Below are 21,728 nucleotides of genomic sequence, written 5' to 3' on the forward strand. Positions count from 1 at the left end.
CGAGGACGGGGAAGACACAGCGCGGTATTGGCGATCCATCACTGACGGGGAGCGGGCCGTGGTGGGATGTTTCGGGCGCGGAACCTGGCTGGTTTGCTTTGTGGAGGTTGCGGTCGCCGGCGTGGGCAACATCGGTCACCAAGATGGTCTCTGGCTGGGGGCTACTGGCGCGCAACGAGGAACTCTGCAATCCTGTGTTGGTGGAGACAATGTTGGCGACCGCGAAATCGACGAGCGCATGAAAGAAGTGAATTGACTCTTGGGTGTAAGCCGCGTTCAGAGTAGTCGCAGATCGGCTGCTCGTCTAATGGACCGTGCGCTGCGTCTCGCGGCAACTCTTGCAGCTGCCCAAGGGTATCCAGTACATACCTAGGTACCTAGGTAGCCCAGGTACCTACCTAGATAGCTAGGTCGTAGTCTAGGTTAGGTATTAAAGTACAGCTTGCAGAGTTCTGGCCTTTTACTAAATTTGCAATGTCTGATTCACTTCGATAGGTACCAAGTCATCTCACTGATGATCTACGGTATTGACAAGAATATTTCACAGCAGTTTGACAGTAGGAGGGTGCCCATGGAAGGGTGCGCTGGTCAACATGCATGGGTACCCGAGCGGGACCCCTGCGGACTGTCGTGTACCTACAGTATTCAGGGTACCTATTTATGTACCGTGGCAGTAGTGGGTCTTTTCGGCGCCATAGTGAAGTCACGTCACTGTGAATGGAGCTTTGCGGTCCAAACAACCCAGGCGTCAAAACAATGCAAACGAAACGGCAACCAGCGAAATTTTATGGAACTCGACGCTTTTGAGGCCACAAACGAGCGCGAGGGCTAACACAGAAGTATTCCTCCCTGTACTCTCCACCAAACAGAATGAAGCGCTCACGCGAGCCCGAAGAGGATTGCGAACCGTCCTCGACCCCCGAGCAAGATGTCGCAATTGTACCCGTCTCGAAGTTCGTCGGCCTCGACACCGACTCCTCGCATTCCGATTCTACCACCGATATAAAGTGCTCCCTGCCTGGCCACGCGCATGGCATGCACTTTGCCAAATACCAAGACTACGAGTCGCACTACCACAAGGCGCACAGCAACCGCTGCCTCGACTGCAGAAAGAACTTCCCCTCGTCGCATATCCTCAACCTACACATCAGAGAGTTCCACGACGCTCTGACCGAGCTGCGAAAAGAGAAGGGAGACCATATTGTAAGCGGTTGCCTTTTCAAACGTTGGCAGAAGGAGATGCTGACGGACACGTAGTACTCGTGCTTCGTTGAGACATGCGCCGAGAAGCGTAAAACACCGGCCGAGAGGCGAGCTCACCTCATAGAGACGCACAAGTACCCCACCAACTACTTCTTCGCAGTAACAAAGGCTGGTGTCGATCACCGCCAGTCCATGCTTGTCCACCGTAATGAAGGCAAACCACGCGCAAACCAGCGCAATAATGCTCGTCCTCAAGGACAGAAGGGTTACAAGAAGCAAACTGGCAAGGACGCCACGCCAGATACCGCAGAGGGCAGCGACGTTCAGAAGAACGCGCCCGCCGGTAATGGCAGCGCTGAAGAGGCAGTGGATGTTGAAATGGGTGGACCAGACACTCCGATCTCTCAAGATCAGCTAGGCAACGTAAACACTGGCAAGAGCAGCACCGCAGGCGGCATCAAGGGCGGCGATAATGCGGCGCTTGGGGTTATCTCGGATACCCTTTCAGATCACCATGCAGTTGGAAACTGCGACGCGGCAGTCCAAGACACAGACATGGAGACCTTGACAGGAGCCATGTCGTCCCTGAAGTTTGTCCCCAGAAATGTTCGACTCGGCTCCAAGAAATCCGGCTTGCCTCCCCGGTAGAGGCTGGGTAGTGGGCTCGGCGAATTTGGCCGAGTCAAAGTCCTGGGCCAGCATCACTCGGCGTTTGAGGCGTAGGAAATACCCAGGGAAGCGTCTCAGAAACGATCTGCTTTCACAAAATGAATCTCTATTGGTATGCCAGGGGAATCTGGTCCTCATGTGGTGATGCCGTACCTTCTCAAATCAAGACCCCAACTCCAGCTTGCCTTTTGTTACGCTCTGCGCGGTTCGCCCGTTGTCTCGTGTTCGGTATGGTAATCAGTCACTCGAGGCGCATCCTCTGCATCCACAACTGACACATTGTATGTCTTGATCTTCCTTGAGCTGCGCTCGCGGCACTCGACAGATGCAGGTCGAGGCGAAATTAGTCTCCTTCGTCTGAACGCACCGCAAGCAGCACAGCTATATTAACGTCAGCACAATATAGTCCGGGGATAATCGTTTTCTAGATTTTCCACGCACCTTCTCATAGCCCTGCTTCTTCCACTTCGCGATCAGCATGGCGTCCGCGTAGCCATTCTTCAGCAGCCAGTCGTAGAGTTTCTTGCTAATCGCCTCCTTCTCGTAGTAGAGCTCGTAGATGTACCGACTCCGCTGATGGGAGATCTCGAATATGGGCCACTGGGCCTGGTGCTTTGGGATGTTGTCGGTCGGTGTGTTTTGTGCGTCCTTCATCTTGTTGCTGAAGATGAGCAGGTCATCCTCGATGTCGCTGAAGCCGTCCGGCGGCGGCTTGCGCTTTGAAGCGTGCCTGATGGCGGGCATGTCGAGTTGATTTGGTGGTGGTTTGGTCGGGAAGTGTGGTGTTCAGTGTGATGAGAGGTTCAACACCGGAGCTGCAGCAACAGCGTAGAGTTGTTGTGCTTCGAACAAATACAGAACAGAGCGCGTCGCATGAATAGTCGGGGTGAGGGGGGGGGAAGGTGTATCTGTGAATTAGTACGAGGCTGAAAAGGCGGGATGTTGCTGCGGGCAGGCAGCGGCGAGATGGCTGGCTGCTTATCTAATCGCCGGCTGTGAGTGGTCAATCGGCCACAGCTTCCCCTGGGCCTTGCGCGGACACCGGACGTCAGAGCACTTTGGAACCAAAGGAAGGTCCACGAGAACGACAGCCGTCCACAAGCAATCCCCCAGCCACCATGGCCCATATCTCGCCAACGCAGTTTGCACGCAAGACGCGCCAGTGTCAGTATTATTGAGACCGAACCTCCGGCCTCTCTCGCTGACATTGAAGCAGCTATCAACTGGGCCGAGGCCCAGAAGCGGGTGCTAGGAACATACCGGCAGTGGATTCGAGCTGTATGTTCATGCAATGTCTCCATCTGGCTCCTACCAGATTGTGGCGGCTACGATGTCTTTGGGAGGCTGGCAGCGGGCTGATGATGTCGCATTGCAGGCACCCGAGATTCAGACCATGTACAATGTCCCCTTCCCCGTGTCGGTCATCCGGACGCGAATCAGGGAGGAGTTCGAGCGAAACCGATTCGTCAACAAGCTGCCAATCGTCGATGTGCTGCTCTTCAAGAGCGACGCGGAATACCAGGTAAACAGGGCACCGGTGTGGGCCGGGAGAGCGGCAAAGAAGGGCACAATCGGGCTGACACTCGACAACAGGAAACCATGAACTTCTGGAAGCAGTCGAACCACGTCATGTCATATTTCAAGGAAGAGAACTTCAGAGGAGACCACAGGTTACCGTCGAACTTCATGTCCGGCTTCTTGGAGGTAAGATCCATCTATTCTGCCCTCCCCATGAGGGTGGCATTCGCTGACTTGCTGCCAGGGTCGCAACTGAAGATGGGATATCAAGAAAGGATTCCCCGTAGATACCAAATAGAATTTCCTGAGCCGCCATCCGAGACTTCTTTTCACTGTGCCATTTCTACCTGCACGCCATTAACGCCGACCCATGCTCGTTTTCAGAAAACTCTCCCCTAGGAGGACGCAGACAAGCGCCCACGAAGGGGTCGAAACTAGTCGAACAGCCGTGGCTCGCCGTTGGACTGCAACTGCTTCTTGGAGGGGGCTGGGATCTGAGGAACAGACTGCCTTGCGTCCCAGAACTTTTCGGCGACAACATCACACATATCTTGGAGGTCCTTGAGTCCCTTCTTGAGGGCGTCAATAGCAGTGGTGCCCTCTGGGAGCTCCTGTCAGCCAGGACTCGGATTACTACAGCACCTAGTTGCACACATACCGTAGGTCTGGATTCTCATGTTCATCTTGGCCTCTGAAGGATGGGGAATGGCGTAGGCACAGAACTCGACATCAGGGCTATTGAAATGTCAGTCCCAGCTCGGTGGGCATGAGCATGCAGCCAAGGCACTCACTTCTTCATGATGATGTACCTCAGGGCGTTGCCCAAAGTGTGGCCCTCGTCACGGAACTCAAATGAAGCCGCCGTGGGCGTGGAGCCGGGGAGCTGCACATATGTCACGTCAGGCTGTCCGCTTCTCCCACGTGCGACTCCGGGGCTGTGGCTCATACCAGGAACAACTTGGTCTCGTCCAGTTCAAGCTCATCTGCGGCCTGCTCGCCGTTTTGAGACTCCTGCGCGTCGTCCATGACGGTGTCGTCCCCGTTTTCGTTCGACATCTTTGCTGTGGTGATGCAGAATCGCCGAAATGCGGTCACCGGCGTATATCAGCGTTGCAGTATTCTTCTGTGAACCAGGGGACCAATATGCCTAGGTGCGTTTGAATCACAAGGCTACGGCAGTGAGACTCAGCAGATTTTGCGATAAGAGGCTCAACCTTATCGCAGCGCACCACGGCGCCAAAAGCCAAGCCCCACCTGGGCCTTGCCGTGGCCTTGCCGTGGCCTTGCCGTTGCCTTGCCCCGGATTCCCAGGGCCATGCGCCCAAATGCGCATGCCCCAACCCCGCCAAAAACTTCATCTCGTCCTAAGCTTTGCTAGCTCATGACGGTAACTCAAGTCCCGCAGCAGATCACACTGGCGCATGTTTGGTACGTCTTGTTTGGTGAGCGCAAGTAGTATGTTTATTCTTCTTGTCTGGACACACGATGGCGGTCGCGTCCTGAAAGAGGACGTTGGACCAGCCTCGTTACTTGAGACATGCAGTTCCGACCGGATTCGGAAAACCTGCGAGTCTCTGAGCTGCCTCCAACTCCCGGGTCACGACAGAGACAGCCTAGGCTTGGGTAAGGTACCTTTTCCGCCGTATGTAAAACTCACCGCTCGAGGCGGTGCGAAGATCATCACATCCACTTGTTCGAGAACAACATTCTGCGCCATCGGCATTGTCCGCCACGGTCTGGCTCATGAGTCGGGGGCGGCTGGGCGGGCCAGGAGTTTGATCCACGATTCCCGCTGCGTTGCTCCCATCGATCGCGTGGAACGGTCTGGCTCATCAATTACTCAGGAAGGGAGTTCACATCACTGCATCCCCAACATCCACATCCTGCAGGAATGTCACAATGCAGCCCTGCGGATGCGAATTATATCAAGGTTGGGCAAACCTTAATGCGGGCCCAACAGCGACATACAAGTACAGCGGGACAGGCGGAGACATCAGCGGAAACAACTATAGCATCATCGTTCTATTGATCATCAGGATTGCGATTGCGATCGCTGCTTGACCGCACCTCGTCGTGGGATGAGGTGAAACTCCATATGACGTCCTATGGGTCGGCAGTGCGGACACGAGGTTGGCCGCCCCGTCGCGACCTCACCGCGGCCGTTGTCAGCAGCCTCGAGGGTGATACCAGACCAACGGGGGCCATGTGATAGACCGCCAGGCATGCAATGCACTGCCCAACTCTTTTGACAACTACCACTAGACTATCGGCTCGGCTCATCACCAACAGTGGCGTTCGAGGATCTTCAGCGCGATGCAGAGACAGACAAAGACACAATGCTTTGCCTGGCGCGCGGCAAGCCGCATGAGGACGGCACCACGCCAGCTTCTTGCCTGCTTGTCACGGGAGAGGTTGTATCCGTGTGCGACCAACAGCTGGATTGCCGAGACCTCGATGACAAAGCTCTCCCTTTCAGACCGCATCTTTGTCATCTGGGCCGATGCTAACTCAGAACTGATGCCGCGAAGGAGCCGGTCGGGGCCACCATCGCAGGCCCACACCGCGGCTCAGTCTTTTCCGCACGCGCAGGTGGTTGTGCGTCCACGTCCGGGGGCACTATATCTGCGGTCGAAAAACCTGAGCATGACCGCTCTTTCCCCTCAAGGTGAAACAGTATCAGAGGTTGTCGGGCTTCTTATCAGCGAGGCGGACTCGCAAACCTGGGGGAGATGGGGAGTATTCAGAGAGGGGTCCGAGGCCACCGTCGCCGCCCATTGTTACTCACCGTCCACCGCCTTGTCAGTGACCGAAGAGGCAGGCGAAGGTGGTCGGGCAGACGGGATGGGCAGAGTTTCTCTCCTCAGAGCCACATGATTGGGTGGTGCTCGTTTCAGAGCGCTGTCAGTTTAATTGGTGGAGAGCCACCTGAGGCAACGGTGCCCAGGGATGCACTGGTTCGTGCAGCGACGGGCAAGGTTGGGGCCCACCTGGGCACTTCCATGGGGGCGAAGATCGCCCAGGGGCCCAGCTCTGTGCGTGAAATCCTCCGAACTTGACAGTGACACATGGGAGAAGTCACCCACAACGCCTGGACGCCTGGACGCACCACGGCACGTCGGCCCAGAACCTGCGCGTTCGCGAGAAAGGAGATTATTGACTGGCCCGCCTCCCATCAATAGTCTGTATGAATGTGACCCCATCTGATGCACTTGCAGCAAACGAATATATGGCGGGTCGATGTGGCGCCAATCATTATCGAACCGCCCCAGCTCCTGACATAGGCAATGTCCATCTCCAGATTCCAATTCGACCCTTTCGGGCATGTACCGACAGGAGGGTTCTTTTGGGTCCTATGCTCGATACGCGAACGAGGACGGGCCTCATTGTGGACAATCCGGAGGTCACAGTCCAGACCGACTGCCTGACTGCCTAGGCGGTCGCACTCCGACTACCTAGCTACCCACCTACTGTACTACTAAGGACCTACCCAGGCAGTATCCAGTCTCTTGAGCCGTCCAGGCTTCGAGGGACGCAAGCGCCGGTGTTGTTATTTGTCGTGCTCCTCACAGGCCGCAATCGATGTTGCACGAAGTATGTGTCTCCTCTATCGACCGTGGTGGTGCTCTCCCAGGGGGGCCCAATTATAAAAACTCGTATTCCTCCAATACAGCAATGCTGTGCATTGTTCGTCATACGGCAATTGCCACGACCAAAAGGTCATTGGCCGCCAGGCCAGCAATTTCTGACATATTGTGCCATGGAGAGACAAGGATCACGATAAGATGGAACCGGGCTCGACTGGATGAAGAAAGAAGCTGACAGCCGCATCAATGCAACCCCCGACAACAGGGCTGCGCGGGACCTACATAGGACTATCTGGGCCACGGCTGCGCGAACAACAGCACATGCATGGTCAGTGCCCCCAGAGACATGCGGCACGGGCTCGCCGCCTCGTTGGCCAGACAGATCGACATGTCGAGTCTGGCATTGATTTGCGGTACTGCAGAGAGGCGCACCTCAAGGGGAATGCAAGGACCGTGGCTGCTGCTGGGCGGCCTCAGGAGGAAGGGAGAAGATATTAATTAAGGGGAGCAGCATGAAAGGGGTCCTATTCAAACAGCACAGCCTCGTGGTCGCGCTGGGTGGTGTTGCGTAGGCATCTGACGCTGCTGGACGGCCGACAAAACAGACGACGGACAACAATGCCGGGTTACCTGGTTGATAGTTCAGCCAAGTAAAACCGAGCAAGGCTGCGCAGCACACCTGCCGCACCCTGGAGAAACTCCTGGGACGGAGCAAGCCAGCCACCGCCCTAGGCTCAGTCTGGAGGTTATTTCGGTCCGTGTCCAAAAAATTCGATACCAAGATTCGCGGGACTTGGACGCTGCCAACCCAATGGCAGCAGCAGGTTGAGGGTGTTGAGCCAAGTACCGATGGGGAAAGCTTGCACTGAGTCGCCGTCCGTCCGAGTGCCAAAGCACCGGCAGCGCTCGTGGATATTCCGAGGAGTGCAACATGTAGACTATGTAGATACATGGCGGCAGGTATATATTGTAGCAGCCGAGCTTGCGATCCGGTGGGCAGCCCTGGCAGCCGGCTAGCCCATCTCGTGAAGAGAGACACGGACAGGCAGAGACAGACAGACAGACAGACAGACAGAGGAACAAGTAGTGTGTGCTGAGTTGCGGCCCGCCGTGACTTGGCAACAAGTCGCAGTCGAAAAGGAAACGGGACGAGCAGGGGTGTAATGCGGACGAGTGTGGGTAAGCCAGCATTAATGAAACAACGACGGAGCTTAAGGTAGCGTGAGCCCCGCTAGGCCCCGTCCCCATGAATGGTCCTGAGATGTCTTGGGAGCGACTCCGTGCAGGCGTGGGCCCCCCTCCCCCTCCCCCCGTCCCCCCTCCCAGATCTTGGTGCGGCGTTGCGTGGGAGCCAGTCGCAGGGCCAGGCCGGGAGTCTGCGGTGACTGGCTGCTGGCTGCTGCTGGCTTCGAGTAGTAGGCGGGCTCCAGGAGGACTGCCAGACATCCATACCTCCACAGCAAGACAGCGAGACAGTAGACGAGGTTTCCCAACCGACAGGGCGACAGGGAATAGCCACAGATCTCTCACCCTCACTGTATCACTGACAGTGCAGCCCCCCTCACCCCTTTCATAGACCAACAGGCCTACCCTGTCGCGGCCAGTCGTGGCCGTATCATCACCCAGCAGCTGGTGTTGTTCGCTTCGTAGCAGCCGTGGAGTATCTCGAAGCCAACCTTGGAACTCGGGGCTTTTCTGAAGCAGCGCATCGTCGCCTAAAAAGGCCCCTCTCCCTGCCCACGCCTGCTGCGACAGCTCCTTCTGATTCCCTTCCTCTCCCCTCTGCGAACGCACGTTTCGTTTTGTCACGGCCGCAGTCTCTCGCTTCATCCTCACATTGCCGCTGCTGCTCGCCTGCCCGCCTGCTCAAGCCCCCGTGCATGATCGTGAGTTTGCTCTGCTGCTGCTGCTGCGACGGGTTTTTGTCAGAAGTCGGGTTCAAGTCAAAGTCACCCTTGCCATTTTATCCCACCCCACCCACCACACCCATACAAATATACATTGCGGCTTTGATTGATCGATTTGCGAAATACGACTTTCAGCTGGGACACATTCGTCAGCAGTAACGCGCAACAAAATCTGTCGACCGAAATTATTAGGCGATCTACAGGAGATCGCGCACGCTCGACCATATCCCTTTCCTTGCCTTCTCTTTTTTGGAAAGGAGGCTCCCGTTGGAGAAAGAAATCCAAATTTCGGACGTCTCTCCTCTCTTGCACGCTTATCACGCTCTCACTCTCACACACTCTCGGCCATACTCCACACCACTCGCGCCAGAACTCGGCATCCTTCGAGAAAGGAACAAAAAAAGGGGGAAGCCAAGAAAAAAGCTGCAGCTCGCACACCTGCTGCCTCTTAGGGGTTGCATCGGCTGACAGCTAAGTTTGCTCCTTGGGGCCCAATCCCGCCGAATCAGAGCCATTTCAGCACAGGTCTCACCCAAACGCGGCGGCTTGAAACCCTAAACCGAACGGAGGGACACGAGAGGACGAGAAAAGGCACACCCTACAGGTTCCCTACTCGACGGACTCGACCACCTTCTTCCTGCAACCCGCGCGGACCCGCCGACGGCACTTTTCCTGCCCTGCCCTGTCCAGTTGAGGATCTGCGTTCGACATCTTCCCAGCTTTCACACACACACACACCACATTACGCGCACACAACTCGCACAGCAGCCTCTTGCGCATAATCGCATTGCCGCCCCTCCGATCATCTGGACCGTTCTCGACCCCTGGGGCTCTCGAACCGAATTCCGTGTGGTCTGGAGAAAGCCAGCCAGTCAAGCGAGAGAAAAAAACGGTTCAGGTTGCAGTGCACCTCATTGCGGGTAGCAGCCACCGGTCCTGCACAGTTGCTTGGGCTTATCTTACGCGAACAAGTCGCTTCCTAGGTTGTCTCTCCCGGACGACTCGTGGTGCCGACTTCCTCGCTCTCCCGTCAATAGGTTCAATCACTTTTATTCCGTCGCTCAGCACACGCTCATCTCACCATGAGCGCAGCCATTGCAATGGCTCCTTCGCCAGCTCCTCACGACCGAACAAGCTTCGGCGGCTCTCCGCCAGCAGTCACATCCTCGAATGCCTCGGCCCCCGCCCCTGCATCCGTCTCTCCATCTGCGCAGCGAACTGCCATCTCGGCAACCCCCAGTGCGCCCGCACCACCTGCACCTCAGCAACACTCCAACCGGTCTGGCAGTGGCAGCCCTAAGGGTCAGGCTCAGGGAGCCGCAAAGTCCTCTCCTCCCAGCGCGTAAGTTTAATGCTCTCTCTCGCATGCCCTTTCCAGGCTTGACCGCACATGGTTCAATCGGTTGCTGACCGCTTCTCGACCATCAAAGATCTCGGACAGGTGGAGGCCCACCCAGGATCATCGTCAAGAAGGAGCCCGGCTCCCCCGACCTCGCAACAGCCCGCCACCGCCCTCGCAGACTCGATTTGTCCCGGGGTGTGAACGTTGGCTCCGGCGCTGCGACTGCCCGGCCGCTTACGTCCCGAGAGAGCGGTGGATTAGGTATTCAGGAGATGGGGCTGGCATGTCTGTCCCCCGGTTTTGTCACCCAAGATCCTGTCATGAAGGAGCAAGTGCAACGGAGTTTGTCTGTCCGCGAGCAGCAGAGACACCTCATCGAGGCACGACTGCAGCAGCAGTCGGCAAAGGGAGATGGTCCGACAGACAAGGACAAGGAGCCACCGAGCGGATTCGCAGCCAAGACACCGGGCATGTCGCGCAGGAACAAGGCCCCACCAGGACTGTCCATTGTCGCACCATCGCACGAGAACTTCGCCAACGAGAGGGTCATCCAATCAGCGCCCCTCGGTCAGACATTTACTGGCATGAACAACCCGCATCCTCTCACCCGCCACATCGAGAACCGCCCCTCCAAGCTCTCGAACACATCACACATCCACCACGTGCCTGCCACGCAAACAAACAACAGACTACCGCCCATCTCCGACGTCTTCGGGCACAACCTCCATTCGGGTCACCCAGAGTCCACCGGACATGCCATGTACGCGCAGCACCAGAACGGCCCTCAGCCAGCTCGCTCGCCCGGCCACACCCACCAACCCCACCCTCCACCCACTGCTACCAGGCCGAGGGAGTACAAGTCGGCTGAGGAAGCTCAGCACGAGCTTGCTGGAGGACGTCCCGAGCTCCTGCCAAAGTTAGTCCACTACGGCGGCCACCAGCCACCAACCCCGCCATCGCCCCTGCCAGGCGCGCATAGAGTTGACGCCAGCCGAAGCACCAGCACCACGAAGCGACGCCGCGACGAGTACGAGGCTGGCGTCTCGCCCCCGCTGGGCAACGGCCGGCCATCGGTCCGACGAGGTCCCTTCGGAGAGGGACGGGATAGCCCCGACACACAGCGTGCCAAGAGGGAAGAGTTCCTGCGGATCTGCGAGAGGGCTTGGGATCTCTTCCACTCCTGATCGACGTCCCACGGAGCCCCTGACGGTCATGTCAAGGGGCGAAGAACCAGAAAGATTACGCATTTTTGCATACCTCGATATGCGTGTGACAACAGTGGTGTGTACATTTTGCAGCATCGACGGCCTGTTCCAACCAAAAGAGCTCCAAAAGTCCTTGTAATGCGGGGGAGCCAGTGAGAAGCGGACACTCCGTCAGATCATGGAGATTTAGGTTGGAAATGAGATACAGTAATGTCTTGTTTGTGTGTGTTTGTACACCTCAGGCTCGGGAAAGGGGGGACGGCGCCGGTGGCTTCCATGGAAATCGGTCGACATGGGCGCCAGAGATACCAATATAGGACCCGTTCAAATCGGGGCTTCTGCACGACTTGGGACTTTCATTTATACAACAAAGCTTCTCTACTTTTCAATACTCTCCCTCGACAACCTTTCTCCTACACGTCAGCTTCGATTCTCGACAAACGCGACCACCGCCGTCCTTGGCCAAAACCACCTCGGAATAATGGGTCACGGGAAACGGTTGCAGTATTACATGGGCTCGGCTTTTTTTTTTATTGCTATCACCGTCAGAGGCGTTATCTTGTCTATGTTCATCAGGCCGGGGTACAGTTTGGCTGATACAAAAACTGTTTGTTGGCTTCGTGTGTTCATCTGTGGATTTTCCCTATGTGATTAATGAGAGAAGAGTGAGGGAGGGGGAGAGAGGCCCTTTTCGGTTTCTGGTTTGGGTTGCGGGATTCATGGAGGGAGGAAGGGGTTCAGGTTCAATTGGACGGACGAAATCCGGAAAGGGCGTCCCGGATGGGCATTCTTCTAATAGCTGGACAGCTTAGAACAAACCGACAGATTTTTTTCACCCCGATGCGTCTTCTTTATATGCATATGGATCAAGGTGATTGTGGGCAATTGGAGGCAACGGAATCTCAACCGAGACCAGCTCTGTCATGTATCTCCCCGTCAGATGGCCGGTCCTCGCCGATGCTATGTGTGAATAATGATTCTTTTCGTCTAAATTAGGACATATTTTCATCCGTGACTTGAAAGTTCTCCCACTCCCGCCACTGTGTCAAAACTCAAGTGGTTTGATCCATCCATGGCGGTCAAAGAACCGCGAAGGCTCTCAACCAGACTACTTAGTCAAGCTACGAAGGTTAGGGTTTGGCATGCACTTCCTCTACCAACATCCCTCTTCCCACTTCAACGTAAAACTCTCTCTGGCTTCCTCGGTGCTCTTCTTCCCGACATGGGCTCGCTCACTCTGGACAGCTCTGGTCCTGACATGCTCTTCTCAGCAGGACTGAAACCCCGGCGCAGCGCCACAATATCCATCAGTAGGCACACTTGTCGTGTCTCGCGCTCCTCATTTTGAGACGGGATTGCCGTCTGACGGCAGCCAGAGAGAGATCTGAGACCCCGACATGCCGAGGCTGTATCTTGAAAAAGGGCCAGCTAGAGAGAAAAAAGCAAGAGCCTCTCTCCTCTCCCTCTGTCTCTCTCTGCCTCTCTCTGAGTTGGCAAAGACAGGAGGGTGGGGGCCGGCCCGAGCAGCGGCCAAAGGCTGGCCGCAGACTCGGGCCCCTGGAGCCTTGCTTCGTTCATCTGGTCTGGTCACGGTGACGACGTTCCGGCTGGGTGTTGCGGCCCCGGCCCGGTCGAGGGGCCCGGACGTGGGCCAGTGGTTTTTGACAGGTTTCTGGGTTGGGACGGGGCTGCCTATGGGAGGAGAAGGTTTCCCTCGGATGCTAGAGAGCGAGCAGTTCGCCTCGTCCCGCAGGATCCTGTGGTCTGGGTGGTCAGGTTGGCCTGTCTGTCTGAGGCGAATGGGCCCATTTTGTGTCTCTCCCTCCCGCATCCCACGCAGCAACGTTGCGCCAGGTCCCAACACACACACACACACACACACACACACACACACACCCCAGACGTTGTGTCACCGGTGGTGGGTGCGCTTGCCTCACTGTTTGCCCCGGGGCCCGTTGAAACGCCGAGTCGAGTGACTAGGCAACACGCGAGATCCCGTTGAGGTGGGAGGAATGCTGTCATGCCGATTTGCCTGTTTGTGTGAGATATGCGTGTGTGTGTCATCCGCCGTCCCTTGTGACTGCTACCAAGCAGCATGTCTGCCTGTACTTTTACAGGTGCGTGGTAGCCTTGTCTTATACAATTCTTTACTTTTCAGTGCTAGCGGCTCCAGAATGGCGCTGGTTCCCCTAGAACGCAGCTTCAGAAAATATGACACCCATTCAAACAAGGTGAGAAATACCTTTTTTTTCGTTATGCTCAGACGATGGAGAAAATTAACCTCGTCAAGACGGCGGGCCAGGCTGAATTCCAAGCAGCAACCAATGACACCGTGCAGCAGTCCAGTCCGCGATGTCTCAGGTCAGGAGGATTGTCTTGATCCCACAACAATCTCAGAAGATCACCAAAAAAAGCAACATCAACCGCAGCCAGAGGAAAACGACGGGCCCCAGAAAATAGACCGCCCAGTGGAGCAGCGTTCTACACATGGCCAGGTAGCCCACGCGGTCGCGGAGCTCGAAGGGCTCTCCCTCGACATCAATACGTTCACCAAGGGTAAGAGCGACGTCGTTGAGGCTGTGAGCGACGACGACGAGGACAAAAAGGACGCCGTCCTAGAGCCGCCAGTATCGTCCTTCGACGACTCGGATGGGGGATCCCAGACGTCAAGCGAGGAGTCGTGGGCGTCCTGCCCCTCCAGCCGCTCCAACTCGACAGATAGCAACTCTGACGCCGAGGAAGAGGTGGAGGAGAGGTCCACGCCCGGGGCCAGGGCAGAAGCCTTGCTTCCGAGCCCAGAGGCCTCATTCAAGTTCCACGAGGAGTTTGACGGCGGAGGCGACGTTGTCGGCGACACCGGGCCCGAGCCACCACCTGAGGAGGAGTTCACGATGGAAGACAACGACGAAGAGGACGCGCGCTACTCGGTAGATATGGGGCCCTGGTCGTCGAGGGCCATACCCAAGTGGGCGTTCCTAAGGTCGAGCAACTCGCTGCCTGTCCTCGGCCTGGGGCCTGAGGATTTCTACCACGGCGGCTCGGCGCTGAGGCACGAGGTCTCGGCGGAGGAGGAGGACGACGAGGACGGCAAGAGCAGCAGGTGGTCGCGGGAGATCGCGAAGGTTGGGGTGGTGTACTTGTAGTAGATGTATAGAGAAAATAATTACTGCCTGCCTGCGTAGCATACAATCAAAAGCAACCCCGTTGCTAGACGCCCGTCCCATGGTGGACACACGCTTGCCCCCTCTACCTAAGGCACAGGCAAATTCACCATTAACCCCAACGTCCAAGCATTCATAAACCCACAGATCCTGCCCCTCTCCAGCTCGAAAGGGCAATCTGGCGTGGTCAGCAAAGCGAGCGACTCGAAAGATCTACAAGCCCAGACGCATCGCCCACTGCAAAAGGGCCAACAAACACATAGGTAGGTGGGAAAGGAAATGTGAAGACCCGAGTTCAGACACAGTGCCCACTGCAACGCCAACAAACAGGTAGGTGGGGAAGAAAAGAAATCACTGCAACAAATATCCCGAAGCTCCTGCGAAAGGAAGTACCGAAACGAGGGACGCGCTGCAGCACCTTGCCGGGGTGGCAGGGCTGAAGAGGGTGCTCCTCAACCAGCTCTCCATTTTTGGTGGTTTTGTCTGAAGGTTTGCATCGTATCTGGATTCTATCAATACTTGCCTACTACTGTTCAAGTGCCGGTACTAAAGAGAGGAAACCATGTCTTTCATTGCCTTCCTTTGGTAAGGTGCCTCCTGTCGTTCGTCCCCTTGTAACAATTTAGTTATCTCTGATTGTGCACTTGTCCTCAAACTCCATGTGGACACCGAACATATCCAATTTCTCACCAGCACAATGCGCAAAGACCTTCACAGCCTTCCTATGGTATGCAGCGTCCGAGCTGATGTATTCACGATGGCCATCTGTACTGTGGAGACCTGAACCTCCACCCCTTCAAGTTGAGACTGACTCCTTGGGTGCCTTCTCAGACTGCTGATCAGACGGCTCATTAACTTGCTCATCAGCTTGCTCATCAGTTGGCTCTTCAGCCGGCCCATCGGTTGTCTCGTCCTTGTTTTGCTCAACATCAAGCTCCTTAGACGATGAAGCCAGTGGTGACCTGCGCCCAGTGCCATCGCCGAAGATCAGGCCGGGGTGGCCAACAGCCAAGAAGAATGCGGCGAGGACGATGGGGCTAAAACAGGGCAAAAATTGTTAGCAGAACGACGTATACCTTTTTTTTGGGGGGGGGGGGGAGACGGGGAGGCGCTTCTATCACTTACACTCCCTCAAGACCGATGAACATTTCCTCGCGATGGAGCATCTTGTTCTCCTGCTGGTACCCTTCCCTGAGCTCATGCACCCTGAAAGCACACCGCAGCAGTATCGCGACGACGGCCAGCGCCTCAGAGGCGTAGAACAGCTTCAGGCGCAGCCCAAACGACTTCTGCGTGCTGGCGCGGGCCTTGAACTCCTCGGACTTGAAGTACCGCCACAGGTAGTCACCGTACAGGGCACAAAATATCACGAGCGTGATCACCTGTAGTGCGAGCCCTGCGAGGGCGAGGTCGACGCCCTTGCTATTTTTGCCCGAGGAAACGGACGATAGGGCGCCGCCGGCCGCCTGCAGCGCCAGGGATATAATATCACATGGAATGAATATCCAGTAGAACAGGGCAGGGTTGAATCGTGAGAAGGAGGGGCCGAAGCTCAAGATTCTATCATCAGCAAATCCATGTTAGTCCATTTTCCAAGGGACTCGGTGGTGAAGAGGCGCGGGAGGTGGTCACTTGCGTTTTAGCGAGTAGGACGTATATGGCAGCGCAGAAGAAGACAGGCGCGGTCGTGATGCAGACTTTTCAAACCGGCTTGTCAGAAACCTGTTTAACAACGTCCACGGTGGTTTGGACGCCTGAGGGAATTGTATAACTCACCAACTTGGATCATAAAGGCGTTGAAGTTCCAGAGATCCTGGTTCATCCACACACGTCCCGCGTAGCCCAGGATCTCATCAACACAGCCAGCGACCATGCAGCACATGAACCACCACTGGTTCCATATCAGACCGACGAGGACATGGACGAGCATGGCCACCGCGAACACGCCCAGGAAGGCGGCATTCGACGCCAGCCCGGGAATGTAAGCATAGACGCTGAACTCTGGACAGCAAATTTCGAGGTTGCAATTTGCATTTGGGCCGAAGGGGTTGTTGAACCAGTAATTGGGGTAATTGGTGGCATTACAAATGCGAGGGTCTTGTGGTGTCGGCATGGATTGGTTCAAGCCGGCCATGATTGCTGGTCAGTCGCACTCGTCAACAGACAGAGTCTTACACGGCCAGAAATTCAGTGATTGAAGTGTCGGAGACTGGCCAAGATGCTGGGCAAGGCCCAACAGGACTTGATGGATGTTGGCACACTGGTTTCTTGAATTGAATATGCAGTTGTCTGGTTGCCATATGCCGGGGAGACTCGTGGTAGCGAGGTTGCCGGACAGCGCTTAAGATCGTGACGGCGCGGATCGTGTGTGCATGGACTGAGACCAAAGTCGAAAGAGGATGCTCCCGCAACGAGTTGGAGACTGGCACAGAGACTGGAACAGAGACGGCGCAGGAGCTTGAAATCCCGTGCGGCTTAGACAGCAATGGAAATACGAGATGCTAGAAGGATCCGATGAAGCAGTATGATACTGTTGAGTAAGCTGGCCCCGAACGCGTATGGTGTGTCGAGCAGGCTGGCCCCAAGGGGAACCAGGCAGTAAAGTATGTAAACAAGTTCAAGATGCAAAGCAAGCTGGAGCAGAGGGTCGACACAGGCATTGGGAGAGGCCCTTTCCTCAGGCAACCCTGCCAGATAAAGAGCTGGAAGTCGACACGCCATCTGGCCCAGCGATGCGCACTTGCCCTGTGTCGACCTCTCGGCCGAGTTCGAACGCCGTGGCACAGGAGCAACTCTGTGTTTGTCGAGGAAGGCGCGACTCCGAGACACACACGCGGCCCGCCCAATGGTTTAGCACGCTTCCGACACGCTCTCCATCGTGTAGATGGATATGATACGTCTGCGACGAAGACATCCTCGTGGACTGTGTAATGTCCGCACGACGGTGTGCTGTCTGTCAAAAAAGGACAGGATAATGATGCTCGTAGATTTTCGCGAGCAATAACCCCGTTATATACCCGGACATATCTACACACAAACCAAGCCAAGTTCAAGTACCAGAGAAATTGGCATCACCACTGCCGTGTGAATCTCGCGGGACCTCGTGACGCAAGGGATGACGGGCGGTAGCACCAAAACAGGCTGTCGTGCTATCCTGTGAGCGGGTGCACACCAGATCTGCAGATATCTCTTGTTGCATAACACGGATGAACGAATGCCTTCTCAGAACGCAGTGGTGATGATGTATCTGAGAAGCCGTTGTACAGAGGAATCGACAAGAGAAAGGCCAAGGTCGCAGCCGTGCGAACACAGAAGAAGCTTACTGGTTGGCCTTGCCCGGTGCATCACCCCTGGATACCACACAAGCCGGCATGCGAGCTCATCCAAGACCAAGCAGTGCCGTATGACCACTGATCACAGACGAGCCGTGCTCCAAGGAGCCGCATCCTGTCTAGATCTCTCGTGCGCCCCCTCCCCCCCCCCCCCCCGGGGCCAAAGACTCTTAACCACAGCGGTCGCTTGACCACCGCAACATACAAGACACAGCCTTGCTTCTGCTTGATTGAGTATACATCCTGACACCCTTCTCTCTCACCCTCTCACCAACACAACCTCGGTCCCCAAGCTCCGAGACGACTAGGAGCGGCAGCGGGCGGGAAATTGACCTCGTCAATGCCACATATAGTGAGTGACCCCTCCCCCTCCCAAGAGGCAGCACTCGCTCGCCTCGCCAGCGGGGTGAGCCCCAGGCGCCCCATGCTTCCCTCCCTCTTGCGCCCACCTCCCAGCGACCTCGCACCCAGCACTTGCACAAAGCCCATGGGGTCAGCTACACACGTCGTGGCCGACAACCAGACCCACAGCACCTCCCGTCGTCGAATGTAGGACCGGGCCCGCAATCACATGCGTTGGTATGTCGCGTGCAACCACGGACGGTCCCCAGGCAGGTTGGATCCCCCCTGCGGCGGACATTTCGCCATCAGTCGGGATGCGGAACGGGCATTGCACTTGCACGAGCCCCCGTAAGTGAACCTCAACCTCGCCATCATTCCCGATCACAGACCTTCCGCGGAGAGAGGTCTGAGCCTCGTGTGCAGAGGCCCCGACTCATGACGAGATAAAGACGGGCAATATTCTCGCCCAAATTATAACCATACACGTATACATAAAAAGAAAAAGAAACAAAACAATAATAGCAGCCCTTTCGTCATCGTTTCCCCAGCAGGTGGGTCAACCGTCCCGCACACAAAAATAAGCAGAAGAGAAATAGAAAAGACGAACCAGTCAGTCATGAAACATGCATGTTCCCGGCTTCCCTGCTTTTTTCAAAGTTGGGAAGAAAGATGAAACAGCTAACGAGGCCAGGGGTTGAGCTGGGCTGTCCTTCCAAGAGACAACCTTGCCCAATTGGCGCCCGGGGCCGACCTGCCATCCCGTCTTTCCTTAATCTCCCCCGCCCAGGGGGGTCCCCTACCGCCACCAAGGGCCGACTCATTGGCAATCCCGACGTCAACTGATCGTCTGGGAAATGAGACACCACGCGCTGCTCAAGGACGATCTCTGTTTGCTGAGGCGGTGTAGCCTTACTACTCACTCACGGACCAAAGACGACGGCACTTTTTTGCATGGGCACAAACAGAAACAGAGACACACACGTTCATGACGTCGTTAAATTATGTACAGACGAAAATTAAGGTTGGTATCAAGATAGAAGAATATGGTGTTTAATGTTTTAAAAGCGAGAGCGCCGGGTTGTCCCCATGGTTTGGGTTTCCCCAGGGTGGCTCGGTACGTCTCAAGAATGATAACATAGATACATCGCGGCAACATGTCCACCAGAGGATGCTGAACAGCCCGTCGTGACGTGCCACCCAAGCGCCCGAGCCATGAGAACGCCGATGCCGTTTAGACCTTAGGATGCGATTAAACTTAGGCCAGGAAGGCGACGAGACCAGCAACACCGGCCAGGGCGGCGGAGACACCGAAGGTGCGGCCGGCGCCAGCAGTGACGACGGAGGTAGGGGTGGGGACGGAGCCAGTGACGCTGGATGACGGGGTCAGCATATTTGTTTCTCTCACGTATCGCCAGCAGGGAGAAGGGCTATCGACTTACGTTCCGTTGCCACCAGCCGGGGGAGGGACACCGAATCCGGTGGAGGGGGCCGGGGGCACACCGGTGGGGCCGCAAGGCACGGCCACGGTCTCGTAGAGCACGGTCGGGACGACGGTGGTCGTGGAGATGGTCTTGACGGAGTAGGTGGGGCAGACGCCGCCAGCACCGCCGCCGGGGGCACCGGTGGTCACTGGGGAGCTGGAGGAGACCCAGCTAGGAACGCCAGCAGGGCCGGAGGGGCCAGGGGCGGGGCCGGAGGAGGCAACCGGGGGAACACCAGAGCCAGCGGGGGGAGTGCCAGCGGGAGGAGTGCCAGCAGGTCCCGAGGGGGCGGGGGTGGCCGAGGTCTCCGGGATGGGGGCCAGGGTGGTGCTGACGGAGTAGCTGGAGGAGGACACAACGGTGGACTCGGCCGGGCAGTTGGTGACCTCGGGGGCGCAGCTGGTGATGGTCTCGAACTCGGTGCTGTAGACGGTGCTCTGGGTGAAGGAGTGGACCTTGGAGGACACCTCGGTGGAGCGGGCAGGGCAGTCCGTGACGGTAGGGGCGCACGAGGTGATGGTGATCTGCTCAGTGGCGTACACGGTGGACTGAACCTCAGTGGCGTAGGCCGTAGCCAGGAGACCAGCGAAGACTGCGGACTTCATCTTGACGGTTTTGGGGGGGGGGTTAATATCTCGTTTCGAAACGGACTGGTTTTTAGGTGAACGGTTGAGTTAAAGACCGGACTGAAGCTCGGGGCTTGTATATGCGTTTGTTCTGAAAGAATGGACGACCGAAGTCAAGTTGAGTCAAAGGCTCTTAGAGATGAATATCGTGGAGCTGTTTGGTGGGCTGAAGGAGAGGAAAGACTGCGAAGATGTCGAGAAAAGGACGCAGACTTGTTAAATAGGCTCATGGGCGCAGGTACCTGCAGTAGACCCCGCGGGTTTCCTCCGGGAGGGTGAGGGTGTGGGATCTGTGGGAAATTGCACCGAGCATGGGTTGTGCAGGGGCGCGCTAATCCAGGGGCCTAGGTGGAGGAGAGGCTCAGGAACAATCATTAACATCACCAGGGATGTCCTCCACCGAGCATATCCACAGTGCCCGGGGGCCGGGGGCCTGAGTTCTGGCAGCACCTGTTGAAGCCATCTGCTCAGGCAAATGCCATCTTTTGCCGCAGTCCGGAGGGCTCAGAGGCCGGGGCCATGTGCTCAGCTGCTGCGATGTCTGGGTTTGCAGCCGCAGAGGAGGGCTGATCGACGATTTGATCTCGAGGCTAGCCGGATGAGTGGACAGAGACGCTCAGAAGGGCGGGTAGGGTTGCAAATTGCGGAGCTAGCGCGCCCTCCATCTTGGACTGTCGGGTGTCAGTCTTGCGATGCTATTGCTGCTGGCAGGCGCTTAGACGAGAGCCTTCTTGTTACTATTCCGTATTGTTTCGTCGATGAGGACCATGAGCACAATGACTGATGCTGGAGAAATTGTTGATGATCAACATTCTCTGCGATTCAGCCGCGCGTTACCCAGCAGTCTATCATGCAAGACGAGATGATCCACGGACATGAGTACAGTTGCTGGGCTCATCCACTGACGGCTGCCTCCAACCGCCTGTGGAATACTCGGGCCTATTGGCGATACACGGCCAAGCACACATGGATATTGCCCTTTGGATGGAAGCGGGTCGTCGTCGATAGCAGCAGTTGACCACGAGATTGCGAGCCTCGCCTTGTTGCCCACGACAATGCGTCTGACAGAGGCCAATGTCCCTCGCCCCAGGGCTGGCCCCCGCCGACAGCCGGGGACGAGGTTGAGGAGGGAAGCGTTTGTTTGTGGTGTTGCCCCAGATTTCAACGTCGGCCATACCCAAATTGGGATTGACCAGGGACCACTTCCGGACCCTGCATGCTTGTGGTACATTAGAGATGTAACCTTGTCACTAGGTGATATTTGGGAATTGTCAGTGCCACCCAAGGAAGATCTTTAAAGCCGCGAGATCCCGGACCATGCCCCAGAGGACGCCCAGGTTCGTCCTGAAACGAAACGT

At 56.5% G+C, this 21,728-nt stretch overlaps 8 protein-coding genes across 8 annotated transcripts; 4 read left to right on the forward strand and 4 right to left on the reverse strand.

The window, feature by feature from the left end:
* Positions 1-870: 870 nt before the first annotated feature.
* Positions 871-1,851, forward strand: INS49_006999 (uncharacterized protein; the record flags this gene model as incomplete). Its single annotated transcript, XM_043167764.1, has 2 exons — positions 871-1,203; positions 1,258-1,851. 2 exons carry the CDS (start codon positions 871-873, stop codon positions 1,849-1,851), a joined length of 927 nt encoding a protein of 308 aa, XP_043028908.1.
* A 212-nt stretch (positions 1,852-2,063) lies between these two features.
* On the reverse strand, positions 2,064-2,616 carry INS49_007000 (uncharacterized protein; the record flags this gene model as incomplete). The annotated part of the gene is made up of 3 exons (XM_043167765.1): positions 2,064-2,175; positions 2,240-2,253; positions 2,314-2,616. The coding sequence occupies 3 exons, from the start codon at positions 2,614-2,616 to the stop codon at positions 2,064-2,066; spliced, it is 429 nt and encodes a 142-aa protein (XP_043028909.1).
* Positions 2,617-2,990: 374 nt separating this feature from the next.
* On the forward strand, positions 2,991-3,646 carry INS49_007001 (uncharacterized protein; the record flags this gene model as incomplete). Its single annotated transcript, XM_043167766.1, has 5 exons — positions 2,991-3,036; positions 3,089-3,150; positions 3,248-3,394; positions 3,466-3,576; positions 3,635-3,646. 5 exons carry the CDS (start codon positions 2,991-2,993, stop codon positions 3,644-3,646), a joined length of 378 nt encoding a protein of 125 aa, XP_043028910.1.
* Positions 3,647-3,824: 178 nt separating this feature from the next.
* INS49_007002 (uncharacterized protein) lies at positions 3,825-4,446 on the reverse strand (the record flags this gene model as incomplete). The annotated part of the gene is made up of 4 exons (XM_043167767.1): positions 3,825-3,991; positions 4,049-4,125; positions 4,182-4,273; positions 4,339-4,446. 4 exons carry the CDS (start codon positions 4,444-4,446, stop codon positions 3,825-3,827), a joined length of 444 nt encoding a protein of 147 aa, XP_043028911.1.
* Positions 4,447-9,981: 5,535 nt separating this feature from the next.
* INS49_007003 (uncharacterized protein) lies at positions 9,982-11,407 on the forward strand (the record flags this gene model as incomplete). Its single annotated transcript, XM_043167768.1, has 2 exons — positions 9,982-10,223; positions 10,312-11,407. 2 exons carry the CDS (start codon positions 9,982-9,984, stop codon positions 11,405-11,407), a joined length of 1,338 nt encoding a protein of 445 aa, XP_043028912.1.
* Positions 11,408-13,780: 2,373 nt separating this feature from the next.
* On the forward strand, positions 13,781-14,571 carry INS49_007004 (uncharacterized protein; the record flags this gene model as incomplete). Its single annotated transcript, XM_043167769.1, has 2 exons — positions 13,781-13,789; positions 13,858-14,571. 2 exons carry the CDS (start codon positions 13,781-13,783, stop codon positions 14,569-14,571), a joined length of 723 nt encoding a protein of 240 aa, XP_043028913.1.
* Positions 14,572-15,211: 640 nt separating this feature from the next.
* INS49_007005 (uncharacterized protein) lies at positions 15,212-16,723 on the reverse strand (the record flags this gene model as incomplete). Its single annotated transcript, XM_043167770.1, has 4 exons — positions 15,212-15,311; positions 15,402-15,626; positions 15,715-16,149; positions 16,362-16,723. 4 exons carry the CDS (start codon positions 16,721-16,723, stop codon positions 15,212-15,214), a joined length of 1,122 nt encoding a protein of 373 aa, XP_043028914.1.
* Positions 16,724-19,518: 2,795 nt separating this feature from the next.
* On the reverse strand, positions 19,519-20,349 carry INS49_007006 (uncharacterized protein; the record flags this gene model as incomplete). Its single annotated transcript, XM_043167771.1, has 2 exons — positions 19,519-19,633; positions 19,703-20,349. The coding sequence occupies 2 exons, from the start codon at positions 20,347-20,349 to the stop codon at positions 19,519-19,521; spliced, it is 762 nt and encodes a 253-aa protein (XP_043028915.1).
* Positions 20,350-21,728: the final 1,379 nt, after the last annotated feature.

This window comes from Diaporthe citri (genome assembly GCF_014595645.1).
Source record: "Diaporthe citri strain NFHF-8-4 chromosome Unknown scaffold_2, whole genome shotgun sequence".
Classification (NCBI taxonomy): domain Eukaryota; kingdom Fungi; phylum Ascomycota; class Sordariomycetes; order Diaporthales; family Diaporthaceae; genus Diaporthe; species Diaporthe citri.